At 33.3% G+C, this 25130-nt stretch overlaps 1 protein-coding gene across 1 annotated transcript in view; it reads right to left on the reverse strand.

The window, feature by feature from the left end:
- Window positions 1-639: 639 nt before the first annotated feature.
- LOC117173478 overlaps window positions 640-25130 on the reverse strand; it is a 334033-nt gene continuing 309542 nt past the window's right edge. The window contains exons 6-10 of the mRNA XM_033362081.1: window positions 22137-22467; window positions 7415-7638; window positions 4856-5960; window positions 4042-4512; window positions 640-1758 (exon numbers count right to left, since the gene is read on the reverse strand). Coding sequence (XP_033217972.1) covers window positions 1204-1758; window positions 4042-4512; window positions 4856-5960; window positions 7415-7638; window positions 22137-22467 — 2686 coding nt within the window. The 3' untranslated portion in view covers window positions 640-1203. The remainder of the gene's footprint in view (window positions 1759-4041; window positions 4513-4855; window positions 5961-7414; window positions 7639-22136; window positions 22468-25130) is intronic.

Below are 25130 nucleotides of genomic sequence, written 5' to 3' on the forward strand. Positions count from 1 at the left end.
ACAAATAATATTTCAGACAAAATAATGAATATTCAATTCTTCCTTTTTAAAATTACTAGTTATTTAATAAAAAGAATTCTTTTCACTACCCATTTTGAATTTAGCGCCAACCGCGGACAAGGTAAGCGGGAACCTAACGCAAGCGCAGTAGCTCATGGCGGCCACATTACCATCACTGGCGTACTTTATAATGCTTGTTCTCTGAAGTCTATACGACTAAAGTAATGCAAGATTTATATTAATCTTGCGTTCGACAGATTCGATACAAGAATATTAAATAGGTTAGTATCCTCTGCGCTTGCGAAGAGGGTCTTAAAATTGTTTATTCATAATAAAATAAAGTACGAAAAAGTTTTAATATGAAAGTTTCAAGCCTAAAAAATAAAAACCTTTATCTTTGACCTCAGACAATTGGATCCCCCTCGATTAATTTGTTCCGTTACCCTATTAAATATGTCATAATGTTTCATTTCTGAAATAAAACTCTCAAATTAAATCTTTTTTATACTTCATTTTATTATAAATAAATGTTAAGATCCTCTTCACACGTGCACTAAGTGCTTGCATCATGCGCGCGTGCACGTGCATTAAACGACATGGCTGGCATATGCGCCTCCACGGATTATATATCTGCTTGCTGATCGGAACTCACGTCGTGCGTGAAAATATGCACAGGGTGCCTGCGCCATGCGCGCATGATGTGCTAAAATTTTTATCTGGGCAGAAACCAAGGCAAGTGATCGATTGAACTTTTCAAAATATTAAAACACCTGTAACTGCTTCACCAGAACGGGAGAAAAATTCTGCTTGCACGAAAAATGTATACCCGCTGTCCGATTTTGGAGTAAAAAATTGATAAGTTTAAAATAGCTGGAATCAAATACTGACCAGGGGAGATTTTTGCACAGTTGAATTCGAATTTGCAGTCAAAAGTGCAGAATTCAAAGTACTCGAAAAAGTACAAAACATAAAAATTTATTTTTTAATTATTAGACCCCTTTCTTCGGATCCGATCATATATAGCTGCTAACACAAATTAAATTACATCATAACCTCATTAAAGGTCCTCAGACAACTAAAACATAAATACGGGCAGTCTTTGCAGAAAGCTGCACTAGGGTCCCTCAACAAAGGATTCAGCCACACTCTCGAGTTGACTGTATTTGTATAATAATACAGAATTTCTAAAATTTCATTAATGCGCTAGGAACCCGACCTAGAACTTTCGCTACTTTTCCTTCTCGCCTCGAGTTGCTGTGCCAGCATCGTCACTTCCCAATTATTGTGGCCACCCTCCTCCTCGTCAGTGTCGCTCCCCCTGGCTTCACCCTCATCATCCGACTTACTCTCATCACTATCTACATCTATCGCTACATCGTCTTTCCAAATACTCTGGGGTGTGATAGACCTCGGAAGGTCCTGGAGTTCCAGAGTCTCCTCCTCAGAGTGCTCCTCCCAGGACCTCCGATTAATCGAGGAGTCCGTCGAGGGTGAGGAGCGCCTGAGACGAGGTTGGGCTGTGAGGACAGTGTCCACTGAACCGTCTCTCATGAAAGGATGGTCTTCTCTATCCTCCATCACGTCTTCCTCCATAGATCCTTCAGCCTCGGTGCTATCATCTGAATCCTCACAGCTGCGGGACCTTCGCTGCTCGAGCTGGAGGATTCGTGTCTGGAGTTGGGAAATGATCTCGTCGCGTTTCCTGATCTCCAACTCCAAGGAAGTGTATTCTTTCTCGTAACTGAGTTGAATCTCCTCCTGTGGAAAAATCCCAAAATTATGAGAGTTGTTTAAAAAGAAGGTTAGCTTATATACATCAGGCTTTTGGAAAGCTTCAGGGTCTAAGATGATTCAAATTTTGGGCCCCTGTCCTTTCAGAGGCCCCTGCCCTCCACGTATTTCACCCCATTGCGACTACTTCGCCTTCTTTCTCCCTCACTATCTTTCCCTAATTGAACATATCTTCCCTTACTTCACCCCTCCTAATTTCCCCGCATTTCTCTTTCGATTACTTCTCCTCACTCCCCATTATCCACTCTTCTTATTTTCCTACGACTTTCTATTTGCCTCTTCTCAAGTCTGCCCTTGCTGCACCTTCTTCATTTTCCTTACTTTTCTTAACCTAAACTATAAGTGATTCTACCTGAGGCAAAAAATGGAATAGGGGCCGTACTGAAATTACGTAACGGATTATAGGTCCTTTCTAAGCCCCTCTTTCTCCTCAGCAGCGTAGCTAGCTCTGAGGGGGGCCTGCACCAACACTTCTGGGGGGAGGGGCTTTTTTAGGAAAATAAACAAAAACTTTAATAATTCTTATTTAAGGGCCCCCGAATCTCAGCGGCCCCGTATCATCGATACGGCGGTAGCTACGCCCCTGCTCTTCCTGCAACAAACCGTCACAAAATACCCCCCCCCCCCTTATTGTACCTAATTTTTGGTTTCTAGAAATCTATCACTAGTTATTGCTATTAGAATTAGGCAGGGCGCCCAAAAACATGATTAAAAAAATTCCTTGATTTTTCCTTGACTAACTTTTCATTTTCCTTCATCATTTATGTTCAAATACCAGAATTTGAATCTTGTACTATTTTTAACATGGAATCTTTTATAAACAGAATAAAACAGCATTTCAGATACAAATTTAAAACTTTCAAATTAATTAATTCAATGCGTGTATTTCTGAAAAAGGATTCTTCTCTCGAGTTTAAGGGTATTGAAAATTCGACTTTTTGGTATTCAATAATTGTTTTTGTTTAAAAATTCATCTTTTATAGTTCAAATTCAACTTTTTGGTTGAGAATTCAACTTTATGGTGATTGAAACTTATTTAATTTTATAAAAAAATAGTCTTTTTTGGTAGTAAATGAATCTTTTTGTTTTAAAATTCATCTTTTTCAATTAAAACTGCAACTTTTTGGTTGAGAACTCGTGAATTTAATTGAAAATTCATCTTTTTAGTAGTAAATAATTCTTTCTGTTTAAAAATTCATATTTTTTAGTTAAAATTTCAATTTTTCGCTGAGAACACCTTCATTTGATTAAAAACTCATCTTTTTGTTTGAAATTTTTTGAATTTGATTTAGTATTCCTCTTTTCTCGTACGCAATAATTTTTGTGTGTAAAAACTCATATTTTTAATTAAAACTTTAACTTTTTGGTTGACAACTCGTGAATTTTATTCAAAATTCATCTTTCTTGGTAGTAAATAATTTCTTTTGTTTAACATTTTATCATGATTAGTTCAAACTTTAACTTTTTGATTGTGAACTCTTGAATTTTGTTCAATAAATTTTTTTCGGTAGAAAAATAATCCTTTTGTTGAAAAATTCATCTTTCTAAGTTGAAACTTCAACTTTTTGTTTGAGAGCTTATAAATTTTACTGAAAATTCTACTTTTTTGGTAGTAAATTAATCTTTTCTTTTTATTTCATCTTTGTACGTTGAAGCTTGAACTTTTTGGTTGAGAATTTTTGAGTTTTATTGAAAATTCATCTTTTTCGGTAGTAAATAATTATTTTTGTTTTAAAATTCATCTTTTTTAGTTAAGACTTCAGCTATTTAGTTGATAACTTTTAAATTTCATTAGAAATTCATCTTTTTTGGCAGTAAATTAATCTCTTTGAAAATTCAACTGTTTTGTTGAAAAATAATTTTGTTGTTGAAAAATTAATTTAGTAATTGAAAATTAACCTATTCTATTTTTGTTCAGAAATGGTTCTTTTCTATCTGAAAATTCAGCTTTTTGTAAAAACTAAACTACTTTATTAAAAACTCGCTTTTTGTAGAGAATAAATGTAGTTTAGAGGAAAGTTCAACTTTTGGGTTATGGGTTCTATAAACAAAAAAAGCCTATAAACTTTAAATCGGGTTTTACCAAAATGCTACGATACTTACGTGATGGGGGGAGGCCATAAACAAATCAAAGATTGTCGACGATGAGGGGGGGGGGGTGAAAATTTCCCAAAATTGGTATCTTAATTTATGCATGATCCCTAAGCAACATTTTAGGTCAAGGACTTTGAACCGGAAATATTGACTCACCACCCTCGTTTGGACGACGTCCTTGATTCCAGAGACCAGTTCCCCCAAGAACTCTTCCTCTCTCGGTCTAGGAACCATTTGAAGTCCCCCACTGCTCAGAGGACGGAAATTAAATTTATTGGGCGGTGGCAGTGAGATCTGGTCCTGGGGCTGAGGAAGACCTTGACTCCCGAGTAAAGAGTCCCTTGGCAGTTGCTCATTCGGTGGACTCTGCATTGTGTACTTGTTGAAGGTCACGCTTTTCGAAAGCTTCGAGTGCCTCGCTGCGTAGCCCTCTATCGTTGGGGCTCTCATTAATTTTCGAAATTCTGCGGTAGCTTTTTCCCTATCTGGAGTGCTGGTCGCTGAAGTCTCCGAGCTTTCGGTTCGACTTCCAGCTGATAACTTTTTGAGGATGCTTTTCAAGTTCCTCCGCTCCAAGGTCTCGTTCTCGGGTGAAAGCTGGTCTGATGATGACAAAGTTCGACGAGCCTGATTCAAAATACACTTGGTTAATTGAATCAATATTTTCAAAGCACTAAAAAGTGACTAAAATGTTTTTAGAGAAAAAAAGTAACTAAAAATTACATAAGTATGCACTTTGCGGAGCCGCAGAAGCTTAAAAAGACTTATTTGCAACTGCGAAAGCTAAGTAAGACTTATGCGCAGCCGCTGAAGATGAATAAGACTTCTACGTAGCTTTAGAAGCCAAAAAAGACTTCTGCGCAGTTGAAGAAACCAAAGAAGACTAATGCGCAGCCGCAAGAACCCTTGTGCGTAGCCGAAAAAATCAAAGAGTACTTTCGCGCAGACGCAGAAGCTTAAATCTACTTACCTTATTAAGTTTCGCGAGCCTTCTCGCATACTCAATCGCACAAGCTTCCGAGTGACTCCTCGTCAGATTTCCATCAAACTCAGCCTCAGCATTCTCCCCACAGTCAAGACTCGAACTCCTCACAGCTTTCTCCAACTCAGCGAGCTTCTGTCTCTCATTCAGAATTTTAAGCTTCTTGACAAATGGTAACCCACAGTACTCAGGCGAAAGGTCATCAACCGAAGCGTACATTTTCTCCTGTTGTCTGATGTGGATCAGACTCTGCTTCAGCTGCATCCTCTTCGTTGGTGGACTGCTCTGGGGTGAAGCGTCCTTCTTCAAAGAAGCATCCTTGAGCACATTCCAGGGTTTTCTGAATGCACCGTTTTCAGTCGAGGTGGTAGCTATCCTCTCAATTTCAATCCCATCCGACCCCGGAGATTGCCTCTGATCAAGTTCGTTCTCCTCAAGAATGGCTTTCGTCAAAAGAGGCTCTTTCGTCATCGGTTCTCTTTCAACAGGAGCCTCCAGATCACTTTTCGACTTCATCATCAAAATTCTCTGTAGTAGGGGAAGATGTGGAGTTATATGTTGGGTCTCGACTGAAACCTGAGTCTGTTCTGGGACCTGGTGGGGCACCTCCACAAGGGTTTTTTTTTCTTCTCGGTCCTGCTTTTCCTTAAGGAGCCTCAGCCTTGAAAGGAGGGGAAGTCCGGCTCCAAGTGGTGAAATTGGAGGCTCGGACATGGTGGTGATTTCTTGACCATCGTCGACTTTGGGCTGTCTTCTGAGAGGAGGTCCTCGGGATGTTAAGGGCTGGAGTTCTAGACTCTCATCAGGGCGTGTGTTGCGTCGGCTTTTTCGAAGGACGTTTTTCAAGCCTTTGACATCGCATTTGAGCTTGTCGACTATTCGTTTTCCAGTGCTGTTGTCGGAAGAGTCATGACCTGGAGAGGAAGGTGTTTTGAATGCTCGGGCTACTCTCTGGGCTTCCATGAGGCGTTTTCTCCCGAGGTTTTGGAGGATGTCTTGAGCCTCTGGGTAGTCTTTCATGGCAGCGAGGACATCCTCTCTGGAGAGGCTGAACAACTCCGAGTAGCCAACCGAACGGACGTCAGCTGTACGTCTGCGGAATATTTTAATCTTTTTATTAAATTTTTCCACATATATACATGAAGGTGAAATTTTAGAATTCAAAATGGCGGTAAACGTTAAAAAATGTCGACAGAATAAATTAAAAATTGTCACTTATATGTTATTTGGATCGTTGATTTTTATTTTAGAGTTCAAATTTTGAAATTAAAAATGAATGATCCAATATGGTAATAAAAAAAAAATATTGGTAGATTTGGCCAAAAATAGTTGATCTGTGGTTCTTGGGGCTTCTCATTGTGGATCTGGAGTCAAAATGTTAAAATTCAAAATGTAGACACAATATGGGGGCAAAAATTTTTGTTTACAGATTTGGCTATAAATTGATACTTTGAGGTTTTTGAGGTTACTAATTACGAATTTAAAGGCAATGAGATCATTGAAAATGGTCAAACCAATATAGCCCTAAAAATTAAAACATTTCAACAGCTTTAACAAAAATTTGGTACTTGAATGTTTTTGTTGCTGATTTCAAATTTGGAGTTCAAATTTTAGAATTCAAAAGGACGAACCCAATGTAGTGGTAAAAATTTAAACATTTTGACAGCTTTAACAAAAAATTGTTATTTGTATGTTTTTAGGGTTGCTGATTTCGATTTTGAAGTCAAAATTTTGAAAATCAAAATGATTTTTCAATATGGTGGCCAAAATAAAAAATTTTAATAGATTTTCCAAAAATAGTTACTCTGTGGTTTCTGATTACGGATCTGGAATCAAAATGTAAAATTTGAAATGCGGACCCAATATTGTGGTGAAAATCAATTTTTCTACAGATTTGGCTGATCGCTGATTGCAGATCGCTGATTGCAAATCTGGAGTCAAAATATTATAATTCAAAATGGTAAAAATTGAAAAATATCAACAGCTTTCACTAAAAGTTTTTAGTAGAATGTTTTTGGGGTCGCTGATTTCGAATTTGGAGTCTAATTTTTGATATTCTAAATGACGCATCCAATATGGTGTCCAAAATAAAAAAATTTTGATAGATTTGGCCAAAAATGATTAATCTGTGGTTTTTGAGGTTTCTGATTGCGGATCTGGAGTCAAAATGAAAATTTCAAAATTCGGATTGAATATGACGGGAAAAATCAATTTTTTTGACAAATTCGGCTAAAAATTGTTGCTTGGATGTTTTTGGGGTTACTGATTAGGAATTGAAAGTCAATTGAAACATTCGAAATGGCGCACCCAACATAGGAGCGAAAGTTTGAAAATGTCGACAGATTTGGCTGAAAATTTGTACTGAAAGGTTTTTGGGGTCACTGATTTCGAATTTAAAGTCAGTATAAAAAAATAAAAAAATGGCGGACCCAATATGGCTGTGAAAATAAAAAATGTGGCGGCAAAAATTAAAAAATTATTAAATATTTAAAAATTATTTAATAAAGTTTGATCAATATTTCTGTAATATTTTGAAAAACGACTCACTTATTCAGCCCATCAAGGTTGAGAATACCGATTTCTCCAAAGAAATCTCCAGCCTTCATAGTTGTGAGAACTCTGCCAGTCTCGCTGATTACCTCCAATATTCCGTCTGCTATTATAAACATTTCTCGAGCAACCTCGCCCTTGCGACATATCGAGTCCCCTGGGGTGAAAATATAAGCTTTCATCTTCAAGACGAGGTCATGCAAGAATTCCGGCTGACATTCCTAAAATAGATAAATTTACTTCCTCAAATATTTTCTACGAAAATTAATATTTTGTATAAACAATACTTTCAGTCTTTCTGTAACGATATTCCATTTCGAGATATTAATGTGGAATATCTCTGGAATATGTCAAAAGAATAATTTCTTAGATATAAGGATATGGAATCATTGTTTAAAAAATTGACTTTCCTTTTGGAAAAAAGTATATCCAGAAAATTTTATTGCCATAAATAAGTTTTTAACGACTGTGTAAACAAGTGAAAAATCAGATGTTTCCTAAAGAAAAATTGTGTTTTCGATCAATAAGTGCTCTCTCTTCTCGTTCTCATTCCTGAATGTATATACCCAAATTCTTTGAGATTTTCACGACAATTATAAGCATGGCTAAACAAATTATTGTTTACAACAATTTTTTGATAAAAATGTAAAGAATTTGATTGGTATCACAAATTAGTTATCTTTGACGGAAACTATCTGTTCTAAAATATATTGAAAATTCCTTGGAATTTTTAAAAATACCCGAGAATACTTTGAATTTTTTGAAGTCTTTTGGAATTTCTTTAATTTTTTAAGCTTTTCAAAATTCATAGGCACCTTTAAAAATAGTCTTAAATTATTTGAAATTTATTAATTGGTTTTTTAATCTTTAAAAATACCCTTAAATGTTTTGAAATATCTTTAATTTATTAAAATCTATTGAAAATTCCACGGAATCTTTAAAAATACCCTAAAATATTTCAAATAATTTCAAGTCCTTTGAAAACCCTAGACATTTTTTTATGATTTCAAACCTTCCTGTGAAACTTTAAAAATATTCTAAAACGTTTTAAAATCTATTGACATTTTTTTTGAAATCTATAAACATAGCCAAAATATCTCAAATCCTTTGAAGACTTTCAAAATTCCTTGCATTTTTTCAAACTTCTAGAAATTCCTTAAAATCTTTAAAATTATCCTAAAATATTTGGAAGTCCTTTCAATTTATGGAAATCTATTAGAAATAACTCGGGATATCTAGATTAACCCTAAAATATTTGGAAATGTAGTTGGAAATATATTGAAAATTCTTTTCAATCTTTAAAAATAACCTAAAATAGTAATACTTTGGTTTCAATATTCGACAATTTGGCTGAAAAATTGCCTCTTTCAGTTGAAAATTCCACTGTTTCGTTTAAAATTCACGTATTTTAAAAAAAATCTACTTTTTTGTGGAACCTGATGTTTTTCTTTGAAAGTTAATCTCCTGTTTTACAAATTTTTCTTCTTGATTAAAAATTTTAAGTATTCCAGTTAAATATTTTTTAATAATTAATTCTTTAAGTGAATAATTTTTCAATGAAGCCGTGTTATCGACTGAGTATTCACACCAGTCGATCTGAGTTGAAATATCTAATAAGTTGCGACTTTTTAACAAAAGGAAGGTGGCGGCGCTAGGGGCTTTTTCCAACTCCAAATTTTTACGTCGCTTCACCTGTTGCAAGGCAGTCAAGAATGAATTAAAAGTATTGATTTTCCTTAAAAAATAATTACTCCAAGATGCCCAAACGATGCCGGCTCATATATTTTTTTCCTTCTGCCAAAATTCCGATAAACTAACTTATTTAGTTTAAGAAAAGAAAGGCGGCTAAAATTAAAATTACAAGGTCAAATTTTGATTTCGTCACAGACTACCATTTACCCTCAAGCTTAATTTTTAAAATCTATTGAAAATTCCTCAAAATCTTTAAAAATACCCTAAAATACTTCAAATATTTTGAAGACTTTTAAAATCTTTTTCATTTTTTAAAGCTATTGAAAATTGCTTGAAACCTGAAACTTTTGGAAATTCCTAGACACCTTTAAAAATACCCTGCAATATTTTGAAATCTATTGAAATTTTTTGGAATCTTTCAAAATATCCTGCAACACTTCTAATATTTTAAAGTATTTTGGGATCCCTTAACATTTTTTTAACTTTTGAAAATCCCTAGGCACCTTTACAAATACCTTAAAATTTTTTGAAAACTATTGCAAATTTTTTGAAATCATTAAAAATACATACCCAAAAAATGTAGAAATCTCTTCAATTTATTGAAATCTATTGCAAATTTCTTAGTATCCGTTGAACCACCTAAAATCTTTGAAAAATTTTAAAACACCAATTTTTGAAATTCTATTTAAAATTCTTGGGAATCTTTAAAAATACCTTGAAATATTTTGAAACCTCATAAATGTATTGAATTCTATTGAAAATTCCTCAGACTATTTGAAAACTCTTTGGAATGTTTAAAAATACACCAAAATATTTCAAATTCTTAGAAAATATTTTATTCTTTTGAAATTTTTGGAAGCTTTTGAAATTTTGTTGGCACCTTTAAAAATAACCTGAAGTGTTTTTTAGATCGCTTCAATTTATTAACACTAATGAAAATATCTTGGTATCTTTAAGAATGCCCTATAATATTTTAAATCCTTTAAAATTCTTTTAATTGTTTGCAATCTAATGAAAATTGCTTGGAATTTTTTTAAATACTCTAAAATATTGAAAGTGCTTCAAAGACTTTTTAAATCTCTGGAAATTTTCTAAATCTTTTTAGAACCTTGGAACCTTAAAAAATACCCTAAAATATTTCAAAATCCCTTCAATTTATTAAAATCTTTTAATAATTCCTTGGAATCTACTTAAATACCCTCAAATATTGAAAATCCTTTGTAATCGTTTTAATTTATCGAAACCTATTAGAAATTCCTCGGATTCTTTTAAAATACCCTAAAATTGTTAAAATCCTTAAAAATACCTTCAATTAATTTCAATTTGCAAAAAATTCCCTGGAATCCTAAAAAATACACAAAAATATTCAAAAACCTTTAAATTCGTTTTAATTTATCAAAACAAATGGAAAATTTTTTGAAATCTTTGAAAATACCCTCAAATATTTTACATAATTTAAAATGCCTTCAATGTATTCAAATTTATTGGAATTTTCTTAAAATCTTACAAAAAATTTCAAGATATTTAAAATCCTAGGGAATCTCTTTAATTTATTGAAACTATTAAAAATTGATTGGGATCATGACAAATACCCTATAATAATTAAGATCCACTTTGATCCTTCAAATCCTTCAAAATACCCTAAAGTAAATATTTTAAATCTCCTAAAGACATTCGAAATCCCTTGCCATTTTCTAAAACTTCCGAAAATTTGTTGTAGCTATAGAAATACCCTTAAATGTTTCGAAGGCTCCTTTAAAAATACCCTAAAATACTTCGAATCTTTTAAAGTCTTTTTAAATCCCTTGTAATTTTTGTCAAGCATTTAAAAATTTCTGGACACCTTAAAAAAGTTCTAAAATATTTTGAAATCTATTGAAATTTGGTTGAAATTTTTATAAATACCCTAAAATGCTTCGAATTCGTTTCAATTTTTTAAATCTATTAAAAATTCCTTGGAATCTATTTTAATACCCTAAAATAGAGCAAATCCTTTAAAATCCTTTAAGTTTATCGAAACTTATTAGAAATTCCTCAAATTCTACCAAATACCCTAAAATATTTCACATACCTAAAAATCCCTTTAAAATCTATCGCATCTATTGAAAATTCCTTAGAATCCTTTAAAAACTTCGAAAATCTTTCAAATCCTTGATGAAAATTCCTTGGCATAATTAAAAATACCCTACAATAATTCCAAATCTTTGCTAACCCTTTCAATTGTTTGAAATCCTTTGCAAATTCCTTAAAATATTTTCAAATACCCTAACAGATTTTAAATACTTTAAAGACTTTTGAAATCGCCTTAATTTTTCTTAAACTTTTGACCAATTTTTTGGACCTTCAAAAATACCCTAAAAAGTTTTGAAATCCCGTCAATTGATTGAGATTTATAGAAAATTCCTGGAAATGTTTTAAAATGCCTTGCAATATTTCAAATCCTTTTAAATCCTTTAAAATGATTAAAATTTAGTGAAAAACCTCTGAAATCTTTAAAAATACCCAAAAATATTTCCAATCCCTTAAAATATTTTAAGTTCCTTAGAGTTTTGAAAATACTTTCTAATCTTGAAAATAATTTAAAACCCCGTCAAATAATTGAAATCTCTTAAAAATTCTGTCGAATCGTTTTAAATATCCTCTACTCTTTAAGTAATTTAAAACGCTGTAAATATCTTGAAACATTTGGAAATCTCTTCTAAATCATTGAAATCCTACGATATCTTCTAATTCTTGTGAATAAATTCTTTCAAATCCATTAAATATTATCAAATACACCCGGTCCGCGATTTTGTAACCCCCGGTTCAGTAATTCCTAGGATTTCTGCCCCGAGCAGTTTCTCAGAGGACAGGCCGGGAGACGATTACGAATCTCGCCTCGGCGGGGTCGCAGTTCGCGAGTACTCAGTTTATTATATTGCGCAATATTATGAATTACAATTGGAAATGGTTCAGGCAGCCTTGACTATTAATGTTTCGACTTCCCCGATTTAGTGATAAGGCTATTTGCAGAAAAATTCCAACATTGTTACTAAATCTGGGTCCCAGTGTACTGTGAAATTACATGAAATCTAACTATAATCCTTGAAATCTTTTGAAATATTTGAAGTCCTATGAAGTCATTTGAGATTGTGACAAATGCATTTTCTATAAATAAAGACTGAGTTAAAAAGAACAGTTTGAATTTCTTATTTTAGCTACATTCCGTGATTCAATTGCAACTCCTGTCAAAGTTTAGGAAAATTTATGTAAAATTTTAAACGTTCCTGAAAATGAACCTTAAATGTTTTTTTTTTTAAACGAGCTCATACAATTTAAAAAGTGTTATCTTATTCTCTAATTATTATAAGAAACATAGAGAGGTGCACAAGAGAAAAATCGCTCCTATGTAGTCCCGCTCAACCGCAGTCCCGCTCAACCGCAGTCCTGCTCAGCCGAGCAATTTTCGTCTTGCGCACGTTTCTAAGCTCTTCATGACAATTTAAGAAGCAGTGCACATCTTTAAAGTTTTTTGGAACCATTTCAAAAATGAGACCTTAAGGTAAACGTTGCGTTACTTTAAATTTTTTATCATCATTTCCCTACATTTTAAAAGTAGTTGAAGTTACCTTTTAAACATTATTTATCAGTATGAAAAAAATATATATCAGAAGAAATATCTAGTTTGTTCCAAGTAAATTTCCAAATATGAAAGTGTAAAAATGCAATTCCTTTAATATTTCTCAAATGCCGAAGCCACCCGGTGCATGATGGGCTTATATGAGATGAACTTATTCGAAACTCTATATATACAGAAGAATACAGGTCAGGGCAAGTTGCATTGTAGGGTTGGTTCAACGGACCTTATTTTTCTCTCAAAAGATACTTTGCACAAATGTAGGTCAGTGGTACCTTATTAGACCTACCAATGGGATGCACCCAATAATAAAATTCTCACGATGAAAAAGATTCGGAGATTGTCATTGAGACCCCTAATTAGTACTTCATCCCATCCTATACTTGAATAATAATTTTAAGAGAAATTTATCGAAAAAATGAAGAAATACTAGAAATTTCCTTATCTAGGTCAGTCAAAATCTCTGGGAGAATTGTCATTCAAATGATCAATTTGCAATTTGCATCGTTCATTATAAATCCAGTCATGAGAAGGTTTCCAAAGTGTAGCAAACAATGTAAATTAATTTACTGCTGGATTTACGAGTATGTAATTAATGAAAACTGTGTCAAAGGAATGAAATCCAAAATTTATTTTTGTATTTTCTCATTACAGTTTTAAATAAAAAAAATAATTTTTAAATTCATAGGCGATAAATTTTTAACAAAACACTTAAATTTTCAACCAAAAAAGATTAACTTTCAACGAAAGAGTTATTTTTCAACTATAAAGATTAATTTTTCACAGAATAGACAATTTTTTAACAAACTGCATGACTAAATTTTAATAAGCTGAATTTTCAGTTAAAAAATAAATTAAAAATTTCAACAAGGTAGTGAGATTTTCGACTAAAGGGATGAAACTTCAAACAAAACGATTAATTTTCTACCAAAAAAAGATGAATTTTCAAAACAAAAAAAAAACGACTTTTTCGCAAAGAAATTTTTTTCTGTAGAAACAAAATCTCAAATAGTTGCTGAAGGTAATTAAATTTTTTTTAACAAACCAGTTATCTTTTTACACAAAAAGATCAAGTTTAAACTAAAATGGTCGATATTTGATTTAAAGCAAACGTGGTTTTCAACTTATAATAAAGTGGTTTAATTTTGAATGAAAAGACAAATTTTGAATCAAACAGTCAAATGCTGAATCTAAGCAGACAAATTTTCAATCCGAAAGTTAAATTTTTAACAAATAGTACAAATTTTCAAGCAAGACTATTAATTTTTCATTAAAAAAGACGCAATTGTAACTAAATAATTAAATTTTTGACCAACATAGTTGATTTTTATTAAAATTGATGATTAACTGAGCAAAAAATATAAATTTGAAACTCAAAATGGAATAATTATATTTTTTTTAAAATTGAATTTTAGAAAAAATCGTTCAACCCTCAACCAAAAGCCGATTAAATTTCAAATAAAAGGTTGCAATGTTAATGAAAAAAATACATTTTCTACTAAGGCTATTATTATTTCTACAAAAGAAATTCTACTAAACAAGTTAATTTTTAATAAATTACTTGAATTTTTTAGCAGATAGTTGAAATTGTAACAAAATAGATGAATTTCCAACGAAATTTTTTAAAAATTAAGACTATTAATTTTTTATCAAAAAGGTAAATTTGTAACCATGCAATTGAATTTTTAACTAACAAGTTGTATTTGTTACCAAAATTAAACTTGAAACAAAATAGATAAATTTTCTACTAAAAAATATCAATTTGAAACTAAAAATAAACATATAAATTTAAAAAAAAATAATTTTTAACAAAATATTTATATTTTTAACCAAAATTATGAATCTCGAATAAAAAAATAGTTCAGTACTCTACCAAAAAAGATTAATTTATGAGCAATTTGTAGCATTTTTAAACCAAAAAAAAAATGAATTTTTAACATCTATATTTTCAACCAAAAAGGTAACTTCTCAACAAAGAATATTAATTTTGAATTAAAAAAAATTTATTTTGAACTAAAAAAAGTTAACTTTTAACGAAGAAAAATTGTTTATAAATGAATTTTTAATCAAAAAAGATAAGTTTTTAACGAAAAATTTAATGGTTTATATTAAAAACAATAAAAAAGAAATCAAATTTTTTTTCAACCAAGAAAGATCAAATTTATAAAAAAATGAAGTCTCGAAACAAGAAAAATTTGTTAGTAAAAAAATGTCAACAAATTTTTTATCTTTTAAGCTAAAATGTCGAATTTCTGATAAAAGTCTGGAGTTCCCAACCAAATAGTTGAACTATTGACAAACATTTCTTACTTTTTAATCAAAAAATAAGAATTTTTAACAAAAAATTTTTTTGGAACCCAAAAATATAATTATCTTCAGTCCAATAAGAGAAATTTCCAATAATTTCCTTTACTTTCTCTCCCTCAATTTCGCATACTTTCTCTCCCCACACTTTCCCTCTTTCCATTTCCCCATTTCAACAATCCCCCTTACTTCCCTCCCAGAATTGCCTTAATTTCCCTCTTTTTTCCTACTTTTTTCCACTCATTTCATTCAGTTCCCCTACTTTGTCTACTCTCATCTTCCCTCACTTCTTTTACGTTTTCTTTCCGTACTTCCCTTTCCTTCGTTTCCTCTCACTTTCCGTACATTCAATGCCCTCACTTCCCCGACTTACTTTCCTCTCATTTATATTTACTTCGTCTACGCCTCCTCCCCTAATTTTTCATTAACTATCCTCCTTTCCCTGTTTCCCCACCATTCATTTCTCTTTTGCCCCTTCTTTAATTGCCCCACACTTCTTGCACTTTTTTTGCTCTACTTTCCCTCTCCTCATTTTCCCTTACTTCTCCTAATTTCCCTCATTTTAATTACATCTCTTCCTTCATTTCCCCTGACTTCTCGTTCATCTTATTCATTCATTTCTCCGAATTTCCGTCCTCTCATTTTCTCCCACTTCCCCTACTTTCCCTCCCCTAATTTCCCCTTACTCTCTCTAATTTCTCTACCATCACATCCTCTCACCACCCCTACTTCATCCACTTCACCTCTCCTTATTCTCCCTCAATTTCCCTACTTTTCTTTCCCTAATGTCCCCTACGAAACCTTAAGGATGTAACCTACGTACAATCAATCTCAAAAGTTGCCTATCTTTAAAATCACTTTTAAAATCAACAAAAAATATTTATAATTAATTTCTGTAAATCTTCATTGACGCTTATAAGCACACTTCAGAAAAAAATAATTCCGGTTAAAATTGTTTATTTAACAGTAGCTATTTAAGGGTTTAGTTTTTGCTTTATCTTTATGGAAAAGTTACAATTTTTATTTGATCTGAATAATCAAGGCCTCATTTTATTCTTTGAAGGATTCTCTGCAATTCTATTTGGGTACTGTTAATTAAAATTTAAACTATAATTGTCTATAACAATAATAAATGTATGATTTCTCAAATAATTTTTTTTATAAAACCAACCCAAATAGAAATTAACAGAACCTTTCAAAGAATAAAATAAGGCCTTGATCAATAGGATTAAATCAAAATGGTAACTTTCCTAAAAAGAAAGGGAGAACTAAACCTTTAAATAACTACTGTTAAATAAACAATTTTAATCTAAATAATTTTGTTCTGATGTGTCCTAAGAAGTCTTCATCAGAGTATTCAGAAATTACTAATAGATCTTTTTTTGTTTATTTTATCAATCATTTTAAAGGTAGGAAACTTTTGAGATTGATTGTACGTGGTGTTGATCCTTAAAAACAATATGTTTTTTAGTTCACCCTAGGATGATGTATGATTAAAAGACTCATGAGTTTGTTGAAATATTTTCCGAAAGTTTGCTCATAATGTAAAAATAAGAAAAGAATCAGGATTTGAAAGTGACTAACGACTTAAGTTGAGAAGAAGGAGATAACAATATTCCAGGAGTTGCGGATGGTGGTAGAGAAGATTGTAGTATCTTCATAATATCTTTCAAGTATTCCAGTACCTAGTATATTTATTAAACAATATTTTTTTTAAATATCTCTTAAATTATAATTTGTTTAAGTTTAAAAATTCTCTCTCGCTATCAAGTAAGACAATCTTGCAAATGAAAGAGAGTGAAAATAACATTATGAAATTAAATGATAAATAAAGACACCTATTCTGAAGTAGCATTCCAAAATCACTTATAAAAATTACATCAAAAGGACATGAATAAATGACAAATTTTGTTCTTTAGAAGATATTAAACTATTCTTGAAGTTCTAGTAAAAAAATGGATTAACATCCTTCACCCTATCATTATCACATCTGTAATTTCCTGTTCTTTCATCTATCATTTCCTTTCTTGTCTCTTCAATATTTTCTCTATCAATTTTTCCATTCAACCTTTTTCTTCACATTTTTCCCTATCCTTGTCTCATCAATCTATCATCTTTTCTTTTTCCTTTTTTTAAAAGGAAAAGGATCCTGTCTAGTATGCTCTGCTGCTATTCCAATTTTTATTTCTCGCCTAAAGTCTTTTGAATTTCAGAATAAAAATTATTTTCCGATACTTTATCCTTTCTAAAGGAATAAAAGGATTATGCTTTTTCTTTCTTTATGAGAATTGCACACTTTGTACTCTTCTTTATCAACTTGTTTTTTTCAATATTTTCAAAATTGCAGTAGCGTCCAGGAGTATGAGGATACCTACAAACCTGGCGATTCAAAACATTCACTCACTTCGCGTTGAATAACTTCAGAAAAAAATTTAGAAAGTTTAATGCATAAGAATCTTTAGAAAGATTATTGCAGTTTGCATGAAATAAGTAAACAATTGAAATTTCCTCAAAATGGACCTTACATGCTCCTCTTCAAAATGAACCCTATCAACTGTAAAAATGTTCACTGGTTCTTAAATAAGCATTAAAAAAGCAAAGACGTGTGCAAGAAATAAATTGCTCTCGTGCATCAGAAAATTGCACGTCAGTCCAGCTCAACCCTTCGATTATCGTCTTTCACACAACTCTAAATTGTTCTTGATAATTCATTAACCAGTTAAGATTTTCACAGCTTATTGAGCTAAATTAAAGACTAGTATTCAGTGTTTATTCTGCGTAACTTTCCAATTTTCATCCTTATTTTACAAAATTTGGAAAGGAGAGGAATTTGAATCACAAAAATTGTCAAAAGTCAGAAATTAGATTGGTCTTTCAGAAATTTAACACTGTTTCTCTTCTGACTGAATTCAGCAGGTTTAATTATTAATATTCGACAAGAGTGTATTTCTTGCAATAAAGGCATCAAAATAAAGGAAAATTCCTTTTGGGAATACTACTATGCTTTATCCCAGTTTCCGCTTCGCTGATTTCCTTCATATCAGAATGCAGCATATGCAGGATTATCTAGCAAAGCGTGGCTGAAATCCAGCCAGTCGTAAATCAATATGACATCACTGAACATATACATTGTAATAATATGTATCTTGTAATAAAGTCTTCTCTTTCTTCTGTCACCGAATTTCTAATAGATCGAAAAAATATTTTCTCGTTTTACCTACCCCCTTCACCACCCTTCTTTGCCCCTCCGTCCACCACCATCCCCACCACACTTACGGATTCTGCCCCTCTTACCTTGTTCTTATGTCCCAAAATACATTTTCCTCTACCACCTTTGCCCATTTCACCTTTATAAACATCTTCTCAAAGTCTCCCACTCTTTTGGCCTCTGCCACTTCTACCTCTTTGATCTATTCCTTCCCATAACTCATAAATATGTACATCCTTACTCTCTCTTTTCGTTTACCTTCTGCGTAGTACCATTTTCCCCTCTGATAATGCTCCCTTGATCACCCACACACCAACCTTAATATCCCCTCTTCTCTAATGTTCTTCAGACCTTTTTCTTATCTCTATAACCAGTACAATCAATCCTGCCCCCTCTACACCCTTGGTTTTGCGCACTTCTTCTTTTCCTTTATCTTACCACAATCTACTCCTACTTCCACTCTCTTTAGCCCCTTCACGTCTCTAACTGCCACCGTCTTCCCAATGCTTCTCTTCTAACAATATCAATTCTTCTTTTCTGCCTCCACCCCTCTTTTACAGTCCCTAAAAAATACAAGCTTCTTCTCTATCCCCTATATCCTTCCTATTCCTTTCCGCTCTGCACCCTACTATTTGTAACTTTTGATTATGTTCACCTGCTCCTACACACATTTAACCCTTCATACACCCTCCACATTAATTTACCTGGTTTAAGTTTCCCCATTTCCTCTCCACCCTACCTCCATCCGCACCCTCCCTTAAAATTCCTCCCACTTTCATCTTACTCTGCTTACACTTACCACCGCATTCTCATAGTCTCCCGATTTTTATCTCTTTTGGCATCTACAATTTTATCTTTTTTAATCTATTTGTCCTGCAGATCCTATAAATATATACCAGTTCCCCCTCTAATAACCGCTTTACCTTGACCCTCTCTTCGCGTGAACCTCTGCTCCCAATCATTCGTGGAACTTCGATCAGGCTCCGCTCTCTCTACACACGTCCTTCCTTTATACCTTCTCTACCCCCCTTTCCCCTTTGTAATATATGCTAGGGTGTACCGGAAAACCAGAATTTTTTAAGCTAGGAAGAGCTTAGTGTAGAAAAAGTTGTTTTTGAGCAATCGAAATTAAGAATAACAAAAAATTGTAATCGTTTAATGTTTGACATAGGAGTTACACCACGTGGAAACTGGAATGTGCTATTCCAGCTGAATAACAATAGCTGATCCGCAAGAGGATATTTTTCGCTCGAACGAACCAGGAAACGCTTCAATCATCTGATGCTTGGGCCGTTTCTTGGTCGTTCAAGTGAATATTGGGCAATGAAGATGATTCGACAGTGGAAAGTTCTTCCTTTTCCTCTTTTTCTTTTTCCTTATTCCCCTTTTTCCCCTTTCCACTTCTTCCTCTTTCCCTCCCTCCGCTCTTCATTTACTTTTTTCAATATTGGTTCCTTTTCTTCTTTCAACTCCTTCCTATTTTATATTTTGTACCATTATCTTTCTATTCCACCTATTCCCTATTTCCGCTTTTCTCATTCCCATTTTCTTGTTTCTCGTTTCCTCTGCTTTTTCCTTTCTCAGTTCGCCCTACTTCCTTTTACCCTCTCCCCATTTTAGTTTTTTTCTCCTTTCCATTTCCTTGTTTCACTTTTCCCTTCTTCTCGTTTCATTTTTCCCCTTTCCATGTACCCCCTACACCTATACCCCACACCATTAATTTCCTGTACCTTTCACCCTTTTTTTGTCCTCATTCCTTTGTTCCCTTTTTTCAATTTCCCCTGTTCTATTCCCCACCCCTTTTTCTCTTGCCCTGTTGCTCCTTCTTCTTTTACTCTTTCCTCCTTTCATCCCCTATCCTCCTTTCTTTTTTCACCTTTCATTTCCCATTCCTCTCTTCTAATTTCGCTTCCCTTCCCTTCCTCTCCACTTCTTTCCTCCTTCATATTTTTCGTTTCCTCCCATTTTTTCCTTTCTCCTTCACCCTTTCCCCATTTTCCGTTTCTATGCCCACTTTTTCCTTTCAATATTTCCCTCCTTCCTTTTTACCTTTTATTCTTTTTCCCCATTCCTATTTTCCTTTCCTCCATTTACCGTGTTATATTTCCCTCTCTGTCCTCTTGCCCTCTTATCTTTTTATCATTCCCCCTTTCTCCTTCCCCCTTTTCCCCATTTTAATTACACTTTCCCCTACATTTCTGATTCAGAAGATAAAATTTGGTAAAAATAATGCGATTTTAAATTTAAAGAGGGATTTCAAAAAATCTCGAACTATAATTTATAATTAAAATCATTTATCAAAATTATTAAAAAATCTCTGTTCGAAGGCAATTAATAATTATTCATGAAAATTCCTTGTCCTAAAGTCTAAGCTGTAAATATATAAAAAGCATTTCCTGTACAAATTACAAGTCTTTACGGAAATTAACTATTCCAAGTCAGCATGGTATTTAGCAACATTTTCAAAAAACTTGTTTCAAGTTAAAATTACAATTGTTCACAAAATTTTCTATTCTAAAGTCAAATTCACCCCTGTTTAAAGTCAGAACTATACTTATCCACAAAATTATGCATTGTAATTTAGAATTAGAGTAATTCTCTTTTTCCAAAATTTGAAATAGAATGTTTGAAATTTTGAAGACTTTTGCCTTCGAACATGGATTTCTTTTTAATTGCCTCATTCAAAATAAGAGACAATTATGTAACTCTTTTGTTTTTACTTTCATTTTTTCAAAATTGACGTCAGTTGTATTTTTTTCATACATTTTAATTAAATTGTCGCAGTTATATAAAAAATGAGAATTCTTTTAGAAAAATCCCTATCCCAATTAAAATTATAATTCCTTGCGGAATAGCCTGATAAAAAGGAAAAAATATAATCCTTTACGGTAAATTCGTTCCCTAATAATTCAAATTGCATTTCTTTACTAAAATTCCGTGTCCCAAAACTCAAAATTATAAGTCCTCACTCAAATTTCCTGCCCCTAATAAAAATTATATCATTTTTTATGCAAATGGAAATTCCCGACCATTTCCTCATTTCCTGGTAAGGTAGACAACCTAGGGATGGCGGATGAAAAGGGTGGACAAAAGACGCCAGTTTCGTTTTGCGTTCATCTGGTAGCAGGGCTGGGTAAAGGGGGAATAAGAAAAATGAGAAGATGCAGGAGTAAGAGTGACATAGGGAGAATTGGTGATAGGTTTGGGGTGAACTGGATAAAGATCAGATAGGCGGAACCGTTAGCGGACAAACTGAATAGAAGTATAGAGAGGCCAGGTAAAGAGAAAGAGGGGGCAGTCAGGTTCATTAGGGAGGGGTATATGTAAGCAAGAATGATCGGATGGCACCTCACCTGAGATATTGTGGCCTTCACAAACAAAAGGTGAACATGAATAGTTAAATTTGTTTTAAGTTTATCTCATAAGACACCTACTTAGACGGGGAATAAGGTAGACATGGAGCTGGAAGATAGGGAGGGACGAATGAGGTGTTAGGTGGTTGGGAAGCAAAATAAGAGAGGCAGAAATATTAGTGGGAAGAGAAAAGGTAAAGGGATCCTCTGAATCGAGGGAGGAACGCTGTGTCAATAGCTGAAGGGACGAATTAGAGAATAAGTCGAGGAGAAGGATGACTCGACAAAAGAAGTTAGGGGAGAGCTGGTTGTTCTGGGAGGGTTACAGAAAAAAGTAGGTGGGTTCAGAGGTGCAGGGTGAACTGGTATTTGGAAAAAGGGGAATAGAGCGGCAATTGGAAAGGAAATATGCGAGGGGTCCATGGAAGGGACGCGCGTTTGGTAAGTGAATAAAAAGGCCAGGCATGGTTGGATACACAAAATACTGAACTAGACTGAGAAGACACCGCCTTCCTCCTTAGCCTTCTATCCCAGATGAGCACTCACCTGAAAGATAGTGACCTTTTTCAGAACAGAGAGGTTGACATGAAGCGCCAGCTCCGTTTTGAGCTTATCTGGAAGCAGACCAAGAGCAGTGTTGATGTCACCCCCTCCCTGGATCCGACCCCTAGACCAGCTGTAGTCGTACCACCTCAGGACTCTCCTTTTCATCCCCCCAGGTACCTTGTGATGTCTCATGTAGGTTTTTGCCCCATCCAGGAGTCTCTCAAACTCCAGCCGATTTGCATTTCGATTGGTAATGACGTTCCCAACTTGGCCGACTATCGTGGCGAAAATGAAAACTCCGATGAGGTAGCTGATGATAGTGAAGACATATCTGCGGAAAAATAAATAGAAAAGGGTCGATCAGTCTTCAGACTCAGGTCGCCAGTATTTGAACGAGCGGCCCCCGCCGGAGCCTTCCTCCTTCCTTTGCAATTTCTCTTTATCTTTACCTGACTTTATCTTTATCTCTAGCTTTAGGCTTAACGTTATCTTTAGTTTTAGATTTATCAAAGGCGCGTGAATTTGCCCCAAATTCCACTTGCAGCTTTCACTGAACTGGAGACAGAAAATTGACTAAATGGGCCGTTCTAAAAATAGATTCCTGTTACCGACATTTCCTGACATCTGGAACTTTCAATTGTTCAATTCTGTGCTGAATTATCAGCTCCTGGATAGATTTTAATGCCCATTCAAATTAAGGGAAATGGGTAAGCACTAAAGTTTGGCACAACAAAAGGTTATAACAGCTAAAGTTTGGAGCATCAAAAGGACATAAGAGCTAAACTTTGGTATTTCTAAAGTGCATGAGCGCTAAAGCTTGGAACACCAAATGTACATCAGCGTCAAAGTTTGCAACATCCCCACATAGCACACTGCCCGAAAAAATCCGGTCTGTCCCAGGTTTTTTCAGGAAAAGTGTAGGTCTAAACCTGAGATAGAACTGGGTTTTCTTCTGGAAGTTTGCTATAGAATGTTCTGGATGTCGGTAAGCGTCGCTAAGAAGAATCAATATTTTGAACGTTGACCCATCCACTTTGTAGAATTTGAGGCAAATTCATGCCACTCATCTTTAAATTTATTATCTTATTCTTTAGATACAGATTTAAATATTTATAACGAGAAAGTCACTACCCTGATCAAAATTATTGACAATAGATTTTTCTTTCTCTTAGCCTCATTTTCTTATCTTTGTTTTCATTATCTCCTCTGCAAACTCGTTTCCGCCATTTCCGTTCCTGCCGACCCTTGTACATATTTACAACCTCGTTGTTTAACCTAATCTTTCATTTTAAAGAGCCCACTTTGTGTCATCTCGATTTTTAACCTCTGATCTTTATCACTCAATAAGCCTTTCTTATCACGGTACTTCCAGTTAAAATTATACCCAAAGTGGCCCTTTTGATTCTAAGCATCCACTGGGATTCATGGTTGATTCATAATTGTCCTTTTATGCAATGAAACTTTTTATATCAATTCAATTCAAAAAAATTATATGCTAGTAGGGAAAGGAAGATTTTTGATTTCGACTTGCAATGGTCCTGAATATTTTTGGTCATATTTTAAGCCCTTTTGGGATATTTCAATACTACAGAGAATTTTTTATTTATATTTTGATTAGCAACAATATTAAAAACACCTACAGTGATTCCTAAAGAATATGAAAATCCCTAAACTATTTTTCAGAATTTTCCGGATAACTTTTAGAAATAGTTCCAACTTTTAAGTGAAAAATAAAATGTAGAAATGAGTACACTTCCATCCCACTTTTCAAAAAATGAATTTTCATTTTAGAGTCCTGAGTAGATCAAGCATAATTTTAAAGTTCCTAAGACCTTTCAGAAAGAGTTTGAGCTAATTACAAAACAATAAAAATGTTTAAAAAAATGCATGTTTGTGTTTTTCAGGAATTTGATTTTTTTGCACAATCTTTTTGTTCGGAAAGAGTTCTAGAGTTCTAACAAAACATAACTTCTAGAACAAAAAAAACTTAGAGTGACACCATTTTTTAAATTCTATAATTTTAACAAATAATAAATGTTTTAGAATTTCTGTTCAGAGTTACCCGCCAAAAGAGTTCTATAAAAAACCTCTTTCTGATAAACCCAAAAGAAGTTCCGGTTCTATCTAATTGGAACTTCTAAAAATCTTACATTTTTTTAAATTTTGGCGTACCATCAAACTGTTGTTATTTTTCCAAGATTTAGGTTGACTGAAAAGTGTTACAACATTTTTATAGAACTCTTATTTTAGAAAACAGAACTCCACTTAGAACTCCTAGAACTCTTAAATGTGATGATTATCTTTAAACGTCTGTGGTTTTTAAAAATGCTAGTTTAATTAAATATTTACAAGACTTTTTCATAGAACTCTACTGGAGAAGAAAAGAACTCTAATCAGAATTCCTAAAACTCTTTAAATTGTTGAGCATATTTAAGCTGACGTAGTTTTTGAAATGTTGGGTAAATCATAAAGCATTGTACATTTTTATATAGATATCTTCCCAGAGGGAGGAGGAGGGGTGGTAGGCAAAACTCTATTGCAAACTCCTAGAACTCTCAACATTTTTGAATCAAATATTTTTGGCTTGATTTAAACTGCTGTGATTCTTGGAATTTTAGATTAATTTGAAAAGTGTTTAACCTTCTGTAGTTTTTAAAATATTGGGTAAATATTAAGGTATTATAAATTTTTTATAGATCTCTTTATAGGGAGGGAGTGGCAGAACTCTATTGAAAACTCATAGAACTCTTAAAAGTATCAAATTAAAAATGTTCTTTTGCTTTAAACTGCGGTGGCTTTTTTAATTCAAGATTGATTCGCAAATTGTTATAAGACTTTTTTATAGAACTCTTCTGGCGGGAAACAGAACTCTAATCAGAATTCCTAAAGCTCTTGAAACTTTTGATTAGCTTTAAACTGCTATAGTTTTTAAAGCATTGAGTAAATCTTAGAGTACTTAAATTTTGGTATAGATCTCTTCCTAGGGAGTTGGGG

Source organism: Belonocnema kinseyi, chromosome 5 (assembly GCF_010883055.1).
Source record: "Belonocnema kinseyi isolate 2016_QV_RU_SX_M_011 chromosome 5, B_treatae_v1, whole genome shotgun sequence".
Taxonomy (NCBI): domain Eukaryota; kingdom Metazoa; phylum Arthropoda; class Insecta; order Hymenoptera; family Cynipidae; genus Belonocnema; species Belonocnema kinseyi.